This window comes from Salmo trutta, chromosome 13, assembly GCF_901001165.1.
Source record: "Salmo trutta chromosome 13, fSalTru1.1, whole genome shotgun sequence".
NCBI classification, from domain to species: Eukaryota; Metazoa; Chordata; class Actinopteri; order Salmoniformes; family Salmonidae; genus Salmo; species Salmo trutta.
Window position 1 is genome coordinate 81875903 of NC_042969.1, and position 19595 is coordinate 81895497.

The window sequence follows — 19595 nt, forward strand, 5'->3', positions numbered from 1 at the left end:
TACGAGCACGTTGTGTCTCAACCGATGGTGGGCACAACACAAAAACCTTAAATGATGTAATAACTTTATTAAATAACTTTTATACGTGTATTTTTTTACAGCCTGGTCGCACGCACATTTTTACGACATTTGGCCAAGATAGTTAAATGTGGGGAAGTGACGGGATATTTCTGTTATTGACTTGTAAAGAGAGCTCCTTGTTAAGGTGTTGGGGAGGGGTGGTTGATGCTTTAAACATTGGCTAACTACTCTAAACTCCATATCTTGCAGGTCCATTCCCCATGTGTGTCTGTCATTTTACTTATGTTTTGTTCCGTTATTGTTTTCGTGTTTATATTTGAACCTCTCCCATGATATTAACCTTTACATTAATCCATCATAATCTAAACCCTGTCTAAGCTGGGGGGGGGGAAAGTTTGTTCTGAAGTATCTGAGAGATATAAGAAAGATCAGGAAATGTATATTTCTTTGTACATGTATTTAACCCCATATTTTTGGCAATAACCAGTCCCTATATACTGTATACTTCCATTCATTTTTTCAACTGGTACCAGGGACCTTTAGACCAGTCTTGTGAGGCCATGTATAGTGCATTCGGAAAGTATTCAGACTCCTTGACTTTTTCCACATTTTGTTACGTTAGAACGACAACCCGAAGCTCACAGCCAAGATAACACAGGAGTGTCTTTGGGACAAGTCTCTGAATGTCCTTGAGTGGCTCAACCAGAGTCTGGGCTTGAACCTGATCGAACATCTCTGGAGAGACCTGAAAATAGCTGTGCAGCGACGTTCCCCATCCAACCTGACAGAGCTTGAGAGGATCTGCAGAGAAAATTGGAGAAACTCCAAAATCAGGTATGCCAAGGCTTTAATTGCTACCAAAGGTGCTTTACTGAGTAAAGGGTCTGAATAAAATGTAATATTTCAGTTTTGAATTTGCAAAAAAAAATATCTAGCAACCTGTTTTGGATTATGGGGTAATGTGTGTAGATCGATGAGGAAAAAAATGATTTTAGAATAATGCTGTAACGTAACAAAATGTGGAAAAAGTCAAGGGGTCTGAATACTTTCTGAATGCACTATGCATGTACATGTATGTGAGAGTCTCAACTTTGCACAGAGGGGGTCATATTAGTGTGCAGACCAAACGGTTTGGACACTTCAGACAGAAGTTGGCAGATCGGCTGTACCCACTTTAGACAAGTCTCCTGGCACTTGTGGAAGACCATCGTGTTCGTGTGAGTCCCATCTTTCCTTTGAAGGGGTCATAGTAGTTTTTTTTAGGCCAAACCGTTGGGGCACTCTTCTTTGGGAGAAGACCAATTTTCGGGATATCTCAAGGTCTGACAAACACTTCTCTAGCTCTGTCACCTTTCACCGCAAATGCGGAAGTGTGGATGAGGTGGATTGAGACACATTCAATGCAATAAAACAGATCTTTCTAGCTTAAATTGAGGGATTTTTAGGGGGGTTGTTTGTATTATGCTATAAAGATTTCCGTGGGGGCATGGGCTAAATCAGGGTAGTCTTAAACAAATCTGCTTTGAAACAAAAGTATACACCTCAAGCACATGGTTATGAGCTTTAAAAAAAGAAGACACTTGTATCATGTCAGATATAGAGTTGGTATTTATTAGATTTTGAGTTTGCAACCCAATATTACACTTTATAAACATCACAGAAAAAAAATAACACTCCACCACTGGAAGGCGATTTCGTCATTTGACTGATGGAAAGGGCTACCCGCACAGGGGTTAAACCTCACCTGAACCCTAGAGGTTACTACGCCCAAAAAAGTATTATCATAAGCTAATGGCCCCTCATCCTGGTCTCGCATTTGGCAACCTGGTCGTGCAGTTGAAAGCGCTACTGTACATTTTGCTTCAGCTTCGCAAAGTGACTTTAGCTTTTTTTTGGGCAAATGTCAGTTTTGCAGTTAGTTAGTGAGATCATTTAAAAAAAAAAATGTTATGCTCAATATGCCCTTCTAAAAAAATACCTTTTTATATTTAAAAAGCCACTGTATTTAAATTTTTTACCTCTTTTCACCTATTTTTTGTGGATATGATTATTCCTGTTCTCCGCCATTTAAGAATTATTTGATTGTGATGTTGTGTGATCTATTTAGACATGTACCATTTTTTATTCTCAAATGATGATTACCTAATGGTCAACCGTTCTATTTTCAGGGAATGACACGTGAAGAGGAGTTTCAGCGTGAACATGTATGTATAGATACATTAAAAAGCAAGAGATCATTACGATCTCATAGCTACCTTCGTAAAGAAATCCCAGCATACCCTGAAAGAGTGGAATTCCACATACCCAAAGTTTCCCATGTTACTAACGAAGCAGGTCTGGATGGGATCCTGTCAAATGGATTTAAGGGAGGAAATAGAAGAGGTCCTTTCATGTGGTGGGGTCTTAACATTGAGGACAGCAATATCAATGAAGCACAGGATCGCTACCTTGACGGGGAGATCCCCGACAGGCACTCCTCAAGTGCACAAACTGGAGGGAGGCAGCGTAAGGTATCGTTCCTGAAAAAGTTTACCACCTCCCCCGTCTTTAAAGATGGATCTCGATATGGGAACTACAGGTTTACCTTCGCCTTGGAGGATCTCATGCAGATGTACACAGAGCAGCTCTGTGGAGGAGAGAAGCCGGTCCTGAGAGTCTACCAAACTGTGGTTTACCAGCAGGAGATCATGTATGCAGTGGTTGTCCACAGTCCAGAGGTTAAGGACTTTGACTCATTCCCACTTCTTGAAGGTGCTGAAGCTATGTGTAGCTATAGAGAGGGCACAATTGTCTGGAACGCACAGGCTGTGTCTGAGACACACAACTATGAATTAATCAGAGAGCACAATCTCATGAAAGCCAAAAAGGTTCGCAAAGGCAGGCATCAGTTTTTTATGTGGGATCATGTGACACTAGCATTTCACATGCCTCATGGCACTGCCCTATGTGTTGACAGGAAGGACCTAATTGAAATCCTCAAAGCATGTGATAGTGTTCAACCTTTATATAGGAGAGCAGACCCAGTGATGTCACATGAAATAGCAGCAGGCATTGTTCAAAGGTTAAAAGCTTCAGTGGCCACGCAATAAACCTAATCGTACTATAGTAGCAATATAGAGTACTATAGAGTACTATAGGAGTACTATAGAGTACTATAGGAGTACTAGAGTACTATAAGAATAATATGGAGTGCTATAGGTGTACTATAGAGTACTATAGGAATACTATGGAGTACGATAGAGTACTATAGTAGCAATATAGAGTACTATAGGAGTACTATAGAGTACAATATAGTACTATATTCCCCTTTATAGACTATTTGGTGAACCTTCCCCTTTATATCACTCCAGTTTTTATTTTTACAGTAATGTATCATGTCATGTATTTGAGTAATTCAATTTTCTTTGCTACAGTGGTTCCTCCTTTAAAAGTTGCGTCATCCCTAGTCAGCGCCATTATTAGTGCACTGCCCCTTAAATATTTTGGAGAAAGTTTGGTTTTCAAGTAATGTAAAATGAGCGAGAAAAAAGACATTTTTGAACATGGGGTGAGACATTGTTACTAATTTGTAAATAAAGCCAGTTTGTTATTTAGAATGATTTATTTCTGTTTTTAGAGGGAGAGAAACCAAAAACCTACAGTCATCTCATGGGTGTCCCAGCCGAGGCCGGTACAGACATTGAACCAGCATCTGTAGCAACACTCAGGCGCTGTACAACGTGACCGGTCGGGAGTGGCCTACAGTAAGAGCAAAATAATCCTAACAAAATAAAATAATAAAAACCTTACTGAAACAACAGTTTTAGTAAGTAATACTGAAGTCGTGCACAATTATCAGTTTCTATTTAGGTTTATGTCCATTCATTGTCAGTTAGAGACACAGTAGCGCCTTGGGACCCAAAAGCATAATCAGTGCTCTAACTCCCCCTTGCGCTGGTCTGGAGCAATGAAGTAGTGATGCAGGGTACCATACTAAACCACAAATTACCTCTAAGTCCCGTGGTGTAAGCTCAGAACTTTTAAAGGAGGAACCACTGTATTAGGTTGACTGTTTCTTCTCAAAGTAAAGGGTGTAGCTGTTGTTGTTAAATCACTGTTCGATGGAAATTAAAGATTTATTAGGTCAATGATTCTGATTTGAATGATTAGAATGATGTCCTCAATGTAACTATAATATAATATATTCTAAGCTTGAGCATGTGTCTCCCAATGTTGTGTCAATGCCACTGTAACAAAATCATAGAACTGTGATACCCTGACTGGATAAGAGCATTTGCTAAATCAGGGGTTCTGTTACGCTCGTCGATGGAAGGATCAGACCAAGGTGCAGCGTGGTAGGCGTAATGAACACCGAAAAACAAAACAAATACAAACGAAAACGTAACGTTCAGTAGGGCATACAGCACAGTACCAAAAACAAGATCCAACAAACTAAGAAAAAGGCTGCCTAAGTATGATCCCCAATCAGAGACAACGATAGACAGCTGCCTCTGATTGAGAACCATACCCGGCCAACAAAGAAATAGAAAAACTAGAATGCCCACCCAAATCACACCCTGACCTAACCAAATAGAGAAATGAAAAGGCTCTCTAAGGTCAGGGCTTGACAGTACCCCCCCCAAAGGTGTGGACTCCGGCCGCAAAACCTGACTCTATAGGGGAGGGTCCGGGTGGGCATCTAGCCTCGGTGGCGGCTCCGGTGCGGGACGTAGACCCCGCTCCACTCGCGAATCCGCCATCTTCGGTAGCGATTCTGCTGCGGGGATTGTTGCCGGAAGCCCTTGACCGTGGATCGTCGCCGGAGGAACCGGACCGTGGATCATCGCCGGAAACTCGGGACCGTGGATCGTCGCCGGGGACTCCGGGCTGTAGATCGCCGCAGAAGGCTCCAGACTTGGAACCGTCGCTGGAGGCTCCGGACCGCAGACCATCGCTGGAGACTCCGGACCGTCGCTGGAGACTCCGGACCGCGGACCGTCGCTGGAGACTCCGGACCGCGGACCGTCGCTGGAGACTCCGGACCGCGGACCGTCGCTGGAGACTCCGGACCGCGGACCGTCGCTGGAGACTCCGGACCGCGGACCGTCGCTGGAGACTCCGGACCGCGGACCGTCGCTGGAGACTCCGGACCGCGGACCGTCGCTGGAGACTGGACCGCGGACCGTCGCTGGAGACTGAACCATCGCTGGAGGCTCCGGGCCATGGATCATCACTGGAGGCTCCGGGCCATGGATCATCACTGGAGGCTCCGGGCCATGGATCATCACTGGAGGCTCCGGGACATGGATCATCACTGGAGGCTCCGGGCCATGGATTATCACTACAGGCTTCATGCCATGGATCATCACTGGAGGCTCCGGGCCATGGATCATCACTGGAGGCTTCGGGCCATGGATCATCACTGGAGGCTTCTAGCCATGCATCATCACTGGAGGCGTCGGGCCATGGATCACCACTGGAGGCTTTGGGCCATGGATCACCACTGGAGGCTTTGGGCCATGGATCATCACTGGAGGCTTCGGACTGGGAACCCTCACAGGAGGCTCTGGACTGCGGAGGCACATGGAAGGCCTGGTGTGTGGAGCCGACACAGGACGTACCAGGCTGGAGAGACGCACTGGAGGCCGGGTGCGTGGAGCAGGCACAGGTCATACCGGGCTGGGGAGAGGCACTGGAGGCCGGGTGCGCAGAGCTGGCACAGGATATACTGGGCCGTGGAGGCGCACTGGAGGTCTGGAGTGTAGAGCTGGCACAACCCGTCCTGGCTGGATTCTCACTTTAGCCCGGCAAGTGCGGGGCGCTGGCACAGGACGCACTGGGCTGTGGATGCGCACCGGAGACACATTGTGTATCACCGCATAACATGGTGCCGGAACGGTGACACACCTCAGGGCGAGTGCGTGGAGGAGACACAGGACGTACCGGGCTGGGGAGGCGCACTGGAGGCCAGATGCGTGAAACTGGTGCATATGACATCGAACTGGTGTCACGCTCCTCAGCACGCCCGCTCTGCAGCACTCTCAACGCCTCCTTCGCTGATCCTCCTTCGCTGCCTCCACCTGCTTCCATGGCAGGGTCTTGTCCCCTGCCATAACCTCCTCCCATGTGCATGATGTCCTCCACTCCCTTTTCTCCCGGGCCCAGGATCCCTGCTCCTCCTGGCCACGCTGCTTGGTCCTTTGGTGGTGGGATCTTCTGTTACGCTCGTTGATGGAAGAATCGGACCAAGGTGCAGCGTGGTAAGCGTACATTTTAAATGTATTAAATGAACACCGAAAAGCAAAACAAATACAAACGAAAATGTAACATTCAGTAGGGCATACAGCACAGTACCAAAAACAAGATCCCACAAACTAAGGTGGGAAAAAAGGCTGCCTAAGTATGATCTCCAATCAGAGACAACGATAGACAGCTGCCTTTGATTGGGAACCAACAAAGAAATAGAAAAACTAGAATGCCCACCCAAATCACACCCTGACCTAACCAAATAGAGAAATGAAAAGGCTCTCTAAGGTCAGGCCGTGACAGGTTCTCAACTTTTTTTCCCCCAGTGTCCCCTTTTTCACACTTGAAATATTTCACCCCCCTACATTAAATATATCACCAAAAGCTAGACTTTGTTTAATTTGAGAAGCCTAGGAATATTTTGATGAATTCAAGTCTCATTCAATATTTTAGCTAGGCTATTTAATGATGATGATGATAATAATAATAACAATATTATTCCACTACCAAATATGTTTTATTATTAGAATTTATTTGAACCCTCAATTTAATTATGCACATTAAATTAAATTATACAGCCCATATTTACCTCTGGCCAACACCAACTGGTGGCCAAGGGTTTGCATTAGGAAGCAAAGGTGCGTCATGAGTCAGGGAGATGATCTGATGGTCTTAGTGACAACAGACCTAGATATAAAAGTACCATGTATGTAAAATGTATATGTAAAATGTATATTTAAAATGTATATGTAAAAATGTATATTTAACGTATATGTAAAATGTATATTTAAAATGTATATGTAATGTATATTTAAAATGTATATGTAAAATTTATATTTAACGTATTTGTAAAATGTATATTTAAAATGTATATGTAATGTATATTTAAAATGTATATTTAATGTATATGTAAAATGTATATGTAAAAGGTATATGTAATGTATATGTAGAATGTATATGTAAAATGTATATTTAACGTATATGTAAAATGTATATGTAAAATGTATATTTAAAATGTATATTTAATGTATATGTCAAATGTATGTCAAATGTATATGTAATGTATATGTGAAATGTATACTTAAAATGTATATTTAAAATGTATATGTAATGTATATGTAAAATGTATATGCAAAATGTGTGTATATGTAGCAAAAAAAATGAAGATATTTGTCCTCCGAGGAGAGGATAATAAATAAATTATACATATTCTCTTTTGCAGAAAGTGAATAGCTCAATTGGTAGTGAAAGTCACATTGTATAAGAATACTTCTCGAGCAAAGTCCAATTTATTGGACTCCTCGACTTTAGAAGGTCAGTTTCTGAATGTCATAGAAACAAACCAAAGATTTTACCGTGTTCATCAGAGTTGCATCATTGGGAGTATTACCGCTGGTTTCTAACCTAAAGCATCGCAAATTTATGCAGTGTTATAGATCAGTGTATTCAACTGCAAATTTGTAAAATAAATAAATCAAATACACTTCAAATCAAGGAAGGTCTCTCGACCCCCCAGGTAACCTTTGAACCGCTGTGCTAAATGACCGAAATGTAAATGCTGCCTGATGAATAATCATAATAATCACTCCACCTTTTAATGTTGTACCCATATTACACTGCTTCCGCGTCATTAAACTATGATTACATCTTGCATCTGGGAATTTTATTCCCTTTTTGTTGTTTGATATAATTGAATAAATATGAGAAAATGATATGAGGCAATATGTATTGTGGTTTTTTGACTATATATAATTGAAACAGCTTTACACTTTTTTAAATTTTCAATTCACAAGTGTACAACTGACCCATAGAAGGAAGCAAGTGGATAACTAAACCATAGTGTAAGAATCGACGCTGGTAGACGAGGATCAGGTACAGGGAGTGAACATTTTAATTTAGCAGCGGACATGGAACAGGACAGGACAGCGTCATGAATACATAACGACATTAATGCTGACACAGGGAACAAACAGGGGAGCAGACAGTTATAGACGGGGAAATCAACAAAGAGAAAGAGTCCAGGTGAGTCCAATGAGCGCTGCTGCGCAAAATGATGGTGACAGGTGTGCGTAATGATGGGCAGCCTGGCGCCCTCGAGCGCCAGAGAGGGACAGCGGGAGCAGGCGTGACACATAGAAGGAGGCAAGTGGTTAACTGACCCATAGAAGGAAGCAAGTGGTTAACTGACCCGTAAATGGAAGCATAAAATATCAAATAGAACAACTCAGTACTTTCCTCCTTGACCTAAATGTACTGATTCTGAGGGAGTTTTTATTTAATATTTAACTCCCCCTTCACACTCAATTACACATCTGTGAGTGTATCACCTTTCAATGCTGCTGCTGTCATCTCCCTGTTATCTGTTGTATAATTCACACAGTGGCGACCTGTCATTAAGGGCAGGTGGGGCAGAACCCGTTTCGAGCCCCACCTGTTTAGCTAAAAACAAATATATAAAAAATGTTTCCTGTTTTGCATTTTATTTTGCCATTAATACGTGTCACACATCAGTTTGCAAACAATGTAAAAAAATTATCTTTGAGTTAAGAAAGCCGCATACAAACGGTCTCTTTTTTATTTTGTTGAGTAAGGCAGCTCCAAAATGCAGGTGTTTCAACCTAGCTCAGTGCTTTCTGTGGTGGAGGGGCAGCCAGTGGAAAATACGTAGCGTAGAGGTTGGTCATGTTCTCTAGTTGCGCCATGATTGGCTCAGCGTTCTGTCACTCATGGGGACGCTATGTCAATCCACGGGGAGAGCTTGAAAATTCAAGCCCTTTGGGTGCTGCCATAGAGTTACATTTGAAGTGCCCATCCAAGAAGACTCAAGGTCATTGGCCACAAATAAAAGGACGTCAAATCAAATTATATCTACTGTACCTTTGATTGGACTGATCATGTCAACATCATACTTTCAAAATCTTAGCTAGCAAGCTAGACAGGCAGTCATCATCATGAATCATGTCGACAATCTACCGGCAAATCCTTTTCAATCCTTATCATATGAAGATAAATTATAAATAAAAGGTATCGGTGCTCATCGGCCATTGGACATTAACATTACACAACAAGTCGGAAATCGCAAATTCAACTATGAGTAGTTTGGAAGGAATCAGTGGCTAACTGCATGCGTTACAAAGCAATCACTAGCCTGCTATTCAGTGGAGTGGGTGTGTGGTCCAAGTCTGTCTCTTTTCCAGGCTTAAAAGGATAAACATTCACGTGCCATGGGCCAGAAAAGGTTGAATACATTGCCCATGCTGTCAATCCAGCTTGACCCCTGCCTAGTTCAAAACAACTGGAAACTTGGAACTGGGAAACATCAGACCTTCAGATTGACTCCTCTGGGTGAACATCAGACCTTCAGATTGACTCCTCTGGGTGAACATCAGACCTTCAGTTTGACTCCTCTGGGTGAACATCAGACCTTCAGATTGACTCCTCTGGGTGAACATCAGACCTTCAGATTGACTCCTCTGGGTGAACATCAGACCAGAGTAATGAGTACCAAGAGAGAGAGTGTGTGTGTGTGTGTGCGTGTGCGTGTGCATGCATGCTTGTGTTTGTGTGTGTGTGTCTGAATGTGTTCTCGCTAAGGGCATCTGCTTGTTTAGTAATGATATATTATATGTTTTCTGTTGGGTGAGAAGGGACAATGTTGATAGGTTAATGTGCGTGTATGTGTAGGTGTGTGTTGATAGGTTTGTGAAAGGGTGATTGATGTTTCCTTCTCTGTGAAACAGGTGGATGAAAAATGTCCCGCTCATTTCCTCTGTCCTCTCTCCCCCTCTGTCATCCCCCCCTCTGTCCTCTCTCCCCCTCTGTCCTCTGCCCCTCTGTCCTCTGCCCCTCTCTGTCCTCTGCCCAACTCTGTCCTCTGCCCCTCTCTGTCCTCTGCCCCTCTCTGTCCTCTGCCCCTCTCTGTCCTCTGCCCCTCTGTCCTCTCCCTTTCTCTGTCCCCTTCTCTCTGTCTTCTCCCTCTCTGTCCTCTGCCCCTTTCTGTCCCCTCCCTCTCTGTCCTCTGTCCCTCTCTGTCCTCTCCCTCTCGGTCTTCTCCCCCCTCTGTCCTCTCCCCCCTCTGTCCTATGCCCCTCTTTGTCTTCTGTCCCTCTCTGTCCTCTCCCCCTCTCTGTCCTCTCCCCCTCTCTGTCCTCTCCCCCTCTCTGTCCTCTGCCCCTCTCTGTCCTCTGCCCCTCTCTGTCCTCTCTCTCTCTATCCTCTGCCCCCCTCTGTCCTCTCTCCCCCTCTGTCCTCTCTCCCCCTCTGTCCTCTCTCCCCCTCTGTCCTCTCTGCTCCTCTCTGTCCTCTCTGCTCCTCTCTGTCCTCTGCCCCTCTCTGTCCTCTCCCCCTCTCTGTCCTCTCCCCCTCTCTGTCCTCTCTCCCTCTCTGTCCTCTGCCCCTCTCTGTCCTCTGCCCCTCTCTGTCCTCTCTCTCTCTATCCTCTGCCCCCCTCTGTCCTCTCTCCCCCTCTGTCCTCTCTCCCCCTCTGTCCTCTCTGCCCCTCTCTGTCCTCTGCCCCTCTCTGTCCTCTGCCCCTCTCTGTCCTCTGCCCCTCTCTGTCCTCTGCCCCTCTCTGTCCTCTGCCCCTCTCTGTCCTCTGCCCCTCTCTGTCCTCTGCCCCTCTCTGTCCTCTGCCCCTCTCTGTCCTTCTCATCCTGACTGGCTCTCTTCTCCTCACCATCCCTACAGAAAAATAAAGCCTAATGAATCAAACATGGCCATGTTAGATGTTTATCCCCATTGCTCTGACCTGAACCTGCCCTTTATCCTTTTTTGAGGTCATATGACCCATTACGGAGTATGTGAGTCATGGTGTAACAATGTTTGTATGTTAGCTTTATGGACCCTTTGAATTGTCCTCTTAGTATCAGTTGAACTGTTGACTCAATCCAGCAACTGGGAAAAATGTATTTCGATATCCTTATTCACCTAAAGCTAGTGAAACGACATGAATTGACTCAGTAAGACACAGACAGGTGTTTTCTCTGCTCTTATCTCTGTTCTGTTTAGACTGCAGGCAGGCAGGGGAACCAAAGGTTTTAGCAGCTGAGAGAGAACTGAAGACCCTGGCTCTGGTGTTTTAATGGGGCCTATCAGCTACCGTACACCGCTCTCAGAGCAGCTTCTGACAGGGTGCCAAAACAGACACAACTCTCCCGGGTTCACTTTTAGCAGGATGGGAGAAGTGAGGAGAACCACTTAGAAACATATGCTCTTTCTCTGCACAGTAAGACTGCTGACCTCTTAAAATCGGAGAGACGGACAGGGAGAGAGAGAGAGAGAGAGAGAGAGAGAGAGAGAGAGAGAGAGAGAGAGAGAGAGAGAGAGAGAGAGAGAGAGAGGAAAAGAGAGCGAGGGACGGCAAAGTTAACATGTGTGAAAAGCGTTTCAGCACCTTGAAGAGGGAAAGAGTAGTTTGTAAAACAAGATCTGAGTTTGCAGGAGGACAGAGAGATAGAGTTTAGGGACTTTTCAACTAACTTTCAAGGAGAGGGAGATACAGTCTGCTTGAAGGGAAGTGCTTGGTACTGCTTTTCATTATTGTGCAGTCAAAATGTGATTTTCCTATGTTTCACATATATTTCCACATACTGAGGTTGGAAAAATAATGTGAAATTATGAAAAGGATGAAAATGCCCTTTTGGTGTAAAAGTTGTTTGAAAATGTTGGCCTATTTTGTTGGAATGGAGTTTTGGCCTTCCATGGTGACATCACCATGCAGTAAATGAGTTCATGCATCTCTGCCAATAACATCTCATTTTCAGTTTTCCCCTCCCCACTCAGACCACTCCAAGACAGTCCAAGCTAAATTCTTGCTTGAGAAATTGCTCTTTACTAAGAAGCTATTTTAGTTTCTTTTTGAACATTTTAATTGAAAAATCACAATAAGGTACTTCATTGTTTGCCAGAAATTATTTGATATTGATATAAAAATGGACCTTTAAGCTCAGCAGGGATTGACTCCTTGAGCTTTAAACAAAGCTACACTTAAAGTACCGTGACAAGGCCTCCAGCTGTCCTCTGGCACAGCGGGCTAGAGGACAGCTCTCGAGTGGCACAGCGGGCTAGAGGCTTCATTACAGACGCTGGTTCGATTGCAGGTTGTATCACAACCGGCCGTGATTGGGAGTCCCATAGGACGGTGCACAATTGGCGTTGTCCAGGATTGGGTTTGGCCGGGGTAGGCATTCATTGTAAATAAGAATTGGTTCTTGACTGAATTGCCTAGATAAATAAAGGAAGAAAAAAAAAAATACATTCAACTCAGGGTAATGGTGTTGTTCAGACATAGAACCAGTCTCTGTTTAGGACTCAATCTCTGTTTAGGCCTCCATCTCTGTTTAGGCCTCCATCTCTGTTTAGGCCTCCATCTCTGTTTAGGCTTCCATCTCTGTTTAGGCTTCCATCTCTGTTTAGGCCTCAATCTCTGTTTAAGGACTCAATCTCTGTTTAAGGACTCAATCTCTGTTTAAGGACTCAATCTCTGTTTAAGGACTCAATCTCTGTTTAAGGACTCAATCTCTGTTAAAGGACTCAATCTCTGTTTAGGCTTCCATCTCTGTTTATACCTCAATCTATGTTTAGGACTTAATCTCTGTTTAGGTCTCAATCTCTGTTTAGGACTCAATCTCTGTTTAGGACTCAATCTTTGTTTAGGACTCAATCTCTGTTTAGGTCTCAATCTCTGTTTAGGTCTCAATCTCTGTTTAGGCTTCCATCTCTGTTCATGCCTCCAGCGTCGTTCCTAACGTCAGGGTAATGATGTTGTTCAGACATACAACCAATCTGTGTTTAGTCCTCCAGCGCTGTCCTAACGTCAGTTTAATGGTGTTGTTCAGGATCAGGACTAATCTCTGTTTAGGCCTCCTGCATCATCCTAACTTCAGGAAAATGGTGTTGTTCAGAATTAGGACTAATCTCTGTTTATTGTTCAGCAGAGGCTCACAAAGCACTGGAGAAGAATAAACATCAATTGCAATATTTTGATGGATGCAGAAAACCAACTGAAGGACATATTGGGAGAATAGGGCTCATTGTTGAAACACACGCACACATGCACACGAGCACACACGTGTTACTGACACACACTTGGGTGTGTGTGTGTGTGTGTGTGTGTATCTATCTCTTTTGCTCGACCCATCTCACTCTTGTGCTCATGCTGTATGTATGGAATTATGCTGAGAAAAAGACCCAGAATCTGGACAGTAAAGATATAATATGTTATAGATGACTACATGTCCTGAATCTGGACAGTAAAGATATAATATGTTATAGATGACTACATGGCCTGAATCTGGACAGTAAAGATATAATATGTTATAGATGACTACATGGCCTGAATCTGGACAGTAAAGATATAATATGTTATAGATGACTACATGTCCTGAATCTGGACAGTAAAGATATAATATGTTATAGATGACTACATGTCCTGAATCTGGACAGTAAAGATTAAATATGTTATAGATGACTACATGTCCTGAATCTGGACAGTAAAGATATGATATGTTATAGATGACTACATGTCCTGAATCTGGACAGTAAAGATTAAATATGTTATAGATGACTACATGTCCTGAATCTGGACAGTAAAGATTAAATATGTTATAGATGACTACATGTCCTCAATCTGGACAGTAAAGATATAATATGTTATAGATGACCACATGTCCTGAATCTGGACAGTAAAGATAACTACATGTGTACTTTTCATTTCGTTAGTTCAGGAAGTTGTAAAAGCTTGTGTGTGTGTGTTTGTCTAGGCTCCAATCTGTGCAGACTCAAGTGTTAGCAGTACACATTTCTGTGTGTGCGTGTGTGTGTGCGTGCGTGTGTGTGTGTGTAAGCGGGCTGTGAATGTTGATGTGAGTGGTAAATGAGAATAATCCATGGCCCACTGGTTCCACTCTTTTGCCATTAGAGGCGTAGGGGAATATTTATACCCGTGGCCTAAAGATTGATCAACATAATGAACAACATCCAGGGGCCGAGAGGGAGAGACGGGGAGCAGAGCAAGACTCCTTAATGACTCGCATTCATTCCCATTTCTCCAGTTCTAATCCTGAAAAAAAAATGATACTGTGTGTGTTTTAACCATGTGTGTCTGCGTACCCCAACTATCTGTGTTTATTAAAGGGTAAACAAACAGTTCCTTGAAGTTTTAATGTTAATAAAAACCTCAATTTTAACAGAGAAAACCAACATAAGCTGGACAGAGGTATAACTTAGTTGTAGATATGTAATAAGGAAAAGTTGTGCTTCTTCAAATCTTAGCGATTTGGCACAAGTTAAATCTCAAGAGTCATTGGTCCACATTGAATAGAGGCCTTATTTCTACCCTCCAGCATCAATATGTCCCCTCTTACTATATTGTTTTACACTCTATATCAGGAACCATCCAATTCCTGAATCCAGTCCCAAGACGTTGACCAAGTAATAACTTTTCATATACGATTTTCTTTCCTTTAATCTATTTAGCTTCACCTTGTATGAACTTTTACCGACTTGACTTAAAAAAAAAAAAAGAGTTGAGTTGTCCATGCTGTCTATAGAAATCCCTGTTTTGTGTAACACTAATGACTAACAGTCTTGACACAAGGTATGATTTATATAAGATAGTATTTAGTCGGTCCCATGTGGCTCAGTTGGTAGAGCATGGTGTTTGCAACACCAGGGTTATGGGTTCTATTCCCACAGGGGACCAGTACGGAGAAAAAAATGTATGAAATGTATGCAGTTGTTCTCACCTACTCTGTTCAGTATTTTAGCGGTACAAAGTAGCAGTACAGATACTGAACCAAACACTCTCTTCAGTATTTTAGCAGTACAGATACTAAACCAAACACTCTCTTCAGTATTTTAGCAGTACAGATACTAAACCAAACACTCTCTTCAGTATTTTAGCAGTACAGATACTAAACCAAACACTCTCTTCAGTATTTCTAGCAGTACAGATACTAAACCAAACACTCTCTTCAGTATTTTAGCAGTACAGATACTGAACCAAACACTCTCTTCAGTATTTTAGCAGTACAGATACTAAACCAAACACTCTCTTCAGTATTTTTAGCAGTACAGATACTAAACCAAACACTCTCTTCAGTATTTTAGCAGTACAGATACTAAACCAAACACTCTCTTCAGTATTTTAGCAGTACAGATACTGAACCAAACACTCTCTTCAGTATTTCTAGCAGTACAGATACTAAACCAAACACTCTCTTCAGTATTTTAGCAGTACATATACTAAACCAAACACTCAAATATTTCATAATAATACCATCTGAAACAGTGGTGTTCAACTATTTTTATCATTATTTAACATTTCTCATGATTACACTAAGATTCCTTCAGAAAAGAATAATGGCTGCCGTCTTACGATCCTGTAACTTTGTGCTGTTGTGTCCGTAATGTTTCTGCCACCGTGTCTTATGACCGATAAAAGCTTAATGATATCAGGGCAGCAATTACTCAGGAATTCTTCTTCTTCCACAAGCCGGACTAAATGACTACCGACCCGTAGCACTCACGTCTGTAGCCACGAAGTGCTTTGAAAGGTTGGTCATGGCTCACATCAACACCATTATCCCAGAAACCATAGACCAACTCCAATTTGCATACCACCCCAAAAGATCCACAGATAATGCAATCTCTGTTGCACTCAACATTTCCCTTTCCCACTTGGACAAAAGGAACACCTATGTGAGAATGATATTCATTGACTACAGCTCAGCATTCAACACCATAGTGCCCTCAAAGCACATCACTAAGCACACCCCCATTCGCACCGATGGGGCTGTAGTGGAACAGATTGAGAGCTTTGTGGTGTCCACATCACCAACAAACTATCATGGTCCAAACACACTAAGACAATCGTGAAGAGGGCGCGACAATGCCTATTTCCCCTCAGAAGATTGAAAATATTTGGCATGGGTCCTCAGATCCTCAAAATGTTCTACAGCTGCACCATGGAGAGCATCCTGACTGGTTGCATCACTGCCTGGTATAGAAACTGCTCGGCATTCGACCACAAGGCACTACAGAGGGTAGTGCATACGGCCAGTACATCACTGGGGCCAAGCTTCCTGCCATCCAGGACCTCTATACCAGGCGGTGTCAGAGGAAGGCCCTAAAAATTGTCAAAGACTCCAGCCACCCTAGTCATAGACTGTTCTCTCGTCTACCGCATGGCGAGTGGTGCCGGAGCGCCAAGTCTAGGTCCAAAAGGCTTCTTAACAGCTTCTAACCCCAAGCCATAAGACTCCTGAACAGCTAATCAAAGGGCTACCCAGACCCCTCTTTTATGCTGCTGCTACTCTCTGTTTATAATCTATGCATAGTAACTTTAACTCTACCTACCTGCACATTTTACCTCAATTACCTCAACTAACCGGTGCCACAGCACATTGACTCTGTACCGGTACCCCTGTATATAGCCTCACTTATTATTATACTGCTGCTGTTTAATTATTTGTTACTTTGATTTTCTATTTTTTACTTACATATTTTTTACAACACTTATTTATTTTTTTATTCTTTAAACTTCCTAAACAATTGTTGGTTATGGGCTTGTAAGTAAGCATTTCACTGTAAGGCCTGTTGTATTCGGCGCATGTGACAAATACAATTTGATTTGATTTGATTTGAAAAGCACCTATTTGTAAAGATGTATTCCCTGGTTTTGACTCCAGGCTGTTTCTCGATAGTTTCTTCCATTAAACATGAGTTTACCTGAGGCTGAGATGGTAATCTGTGCTCTTCTCAACGCTGGTTCATGGCTTGTACTTAGCCTCAGGAGAGACACAACGAACCTAACACGACTTTCACTCACAACAGTTAGAGTTCAAGAATAAGTTCATATAAAGTTATATTGTTGTGTTTGCTGGTCCAACTTCCAAGAGGCCTTTTCCTCTCCTCTCCTCTTCTCTTCTGTTCTCTCCTCTCCATTGCGGTCTCGGTAACCTACTGTGAGTGTATGTATGTGTTTGCACTTTTGGCGATACCATGTTGAGCAGAATGTGTTAATTAAAATGCATGGGGACTGGGTGACATTCAGAAAGCCAGCCAAACGGTCCTTGGATATCTTAGATTTAAGTCTGAATACAGTCTAATATCTAACTATTGACTGGGTGTAACTCTGAATACAGTCTAATATCTAACTATTGACTGAATGTAACTCCATAGAACTCAGTAGACTTCCCAGACCAGTCCTGGAACATCATTTATTGAGACCAATATACTGTACACTCAGACCAATATACTGTACACTCAGACCAATATAGTGTACACTCAGACCAATATAGTGTACACTCAGACCAATATAGTGTACACTCAGACCAATATAGTGTACACTCAGACCAATATAGTGTACACTCAGACCAATATAGTGTACACTGAGACCAATATAGTGTACACTCAGACCAATATAGTGTACACTCAGACCAATATACTGTACACTGAAACCAATATAATGTACACTGATTGTACCCCTCCTTTTCCCTCAGAACAGCCTCAATTTGTCAGGGCATGGACTTTACAAGGTGTCGAAAACATTCCACAGGGATTCTGGCTAATGTTGAGTCCAATGTTGTGTCAAGTTGTCTGGATGTCCTTTGGGTGGTGGACCATTCTTGATACACAGGGGAAACTGTTGAGCGTGAAAAACTAAGAAGCTTTGCAATTCTTGACACAAACCGGTGCGCCTGACACATACTACCATACCTCGTTCAAAGGCACTTAAATATTTTGTCTTGCCCATTCACTCTCTGAATGGCAGACATACACAATCCATGTCTCAATGCTTAAAAATCATCTACACGGATCGAAGTGGATTTAACAAGTGACATCAATAAGGGATCATAGTTTTCACCTGGATTCATCTGTTCAGTCATGGAAATATCAGGTGTTCTTGTCCACTCAGTGCAGTATGTATGCTACTGTCTGTTTTCTTCTTTCTCGCTGAGTGGGTGTCTTGAGGTCCATTTGTACGTGTGAGTGTGTGTATGTGTGGGAGTGTGGTGTGTGTGTGTGTAGTGTGTGTGTATGTGTGTGGTGTGTGGTGTGTGTGTATTTGTGTCAGTGTGGTGTGTGTGGATGTGTGTGGTGTGTGTATGGTGTGTGTGTGTGGTGTGTGTATGTGTGTGAGTGTGTGCGAACTTGGCAGTACTGGTTTTTATCTCTGTCTATTCCGTCTACTCTCTCTTGCCCTCTGCTTAATTCCATGTCACTCAGCTCTATTCATTTCAGACAGATCATTCTAAAAGCCTTAATTACGTTTGACTGTGTGTGTGTGTGTGTGTGTGTGTGTATATGTGTGTGTGTGTGTTTAATGACATCTCCTGCCAAACAACATGCTAATGAGATGACCTTTCACCTCTGGCTTTTAACTCTTGGTATCGACCGGCTACACAAACACACATGTGCAGGCGCACGCACACACGCACGCACACACACACACGCGCACACACACACACGTACACACACACACACACACACACACACACACATATTGACTGGAATCTGTTAAGCACAGTTCAAAAAGACCTGCTGTGTTAGTGGAATTCTCATCCTTCTTTGCCTTGTACCTTTCTCTGTTTTCCTTCTCCCTTTCTCTAGGACTCTGTCTCTCTTTCTCTTTTTCTGTCTCGCTCTTCCTCTCTCTCAATTCAATTTATATTTAAGGAGATTTATTGGCATGGGAAACATATGTTTACATTGACAAAGCAAGTGAAATAAATAATAAACGAAAGTGAAAATAACAATAAAAAATTTACAGTAAACATTACACATTACACATATTATGTCTATATGCGGTGTTGTAATGATGTACAAATAGTTAAAGTACAAAAGGGAAAATAAATAAACATAAATATTGGTTGTATTTACAATAGTGTTTGTTTTTCACTCACTGCCCTTTTCTTGTGGCAACAGGTCACAAATCTTGCTGCTGTGATGGCACACTGTGGTATTTCACCCAATTGATATGGGAGTTCATCAAAATTGCAATTGTTTTCAAAATATTTGTGTGTCTGTGTAATCTGAGGGAAATATATGTCTCTAATATGGTCATACATTTGGCAGGAGGTTAGGAAGTGCAGCTCAGTTTCCACCTCATTTTGTGGGCAGTGTGCACATAGCCTGTCTTCTCTTGAGAGCCAGGTCTGCATTTGGCAGCCTTTTCTCAATAGCAAGGCTATTCTCACTGAGTCTGTACATAGTCAAAGCTTTCCTTAATTTTGGGTCAGTCACACTCTGTTTAGGGCCAAATATCATTCTAGTTTGCTCAGTTTTTTGTAAGTTCTTTCCAATGTGTCAAGTAATTATCTTTTTGTTTTCTCATGATTTGGTTGGGT

The 19595-nt window shown here is 42.7% G+C and overlaps 1 protein-coding gene across 1 annotated transcript; it reads left to right on the forward strand.

The window, feature by feature from the left end:
* The first annotated feature begins 601 nt into the window (after positions 1-601).
* Positions 602-3776, forward strand: LOC115206617 (uncharacterized). Its single transcript, XM_029773771.1, has 2 exons — positions 602-855; positions 2190-3776. The coding sequence occupies exon 2, from the start codon at positions 2193-2195 to the stop codon at positions 3108-3110; it is 918 nt and encodes a 305-aa protein (XP_029629631.1). The 5' UTR covers positions 602-855; positions 2190-2192; the 3' UTR covers positions 3111-3776.
* Positions 3777-19595: the final 15819 nt, after the last annotated feature.

Bases quoted from the DNA above. Each gene is read 5' to 3' on its own strand.
- LOC115206617 (XM_029773771.1), top strand. From the start codon at position 2,193: ATGACACGTGAAGAGGAGTTTCAGCGTGAACATGTATGTATAGATACA.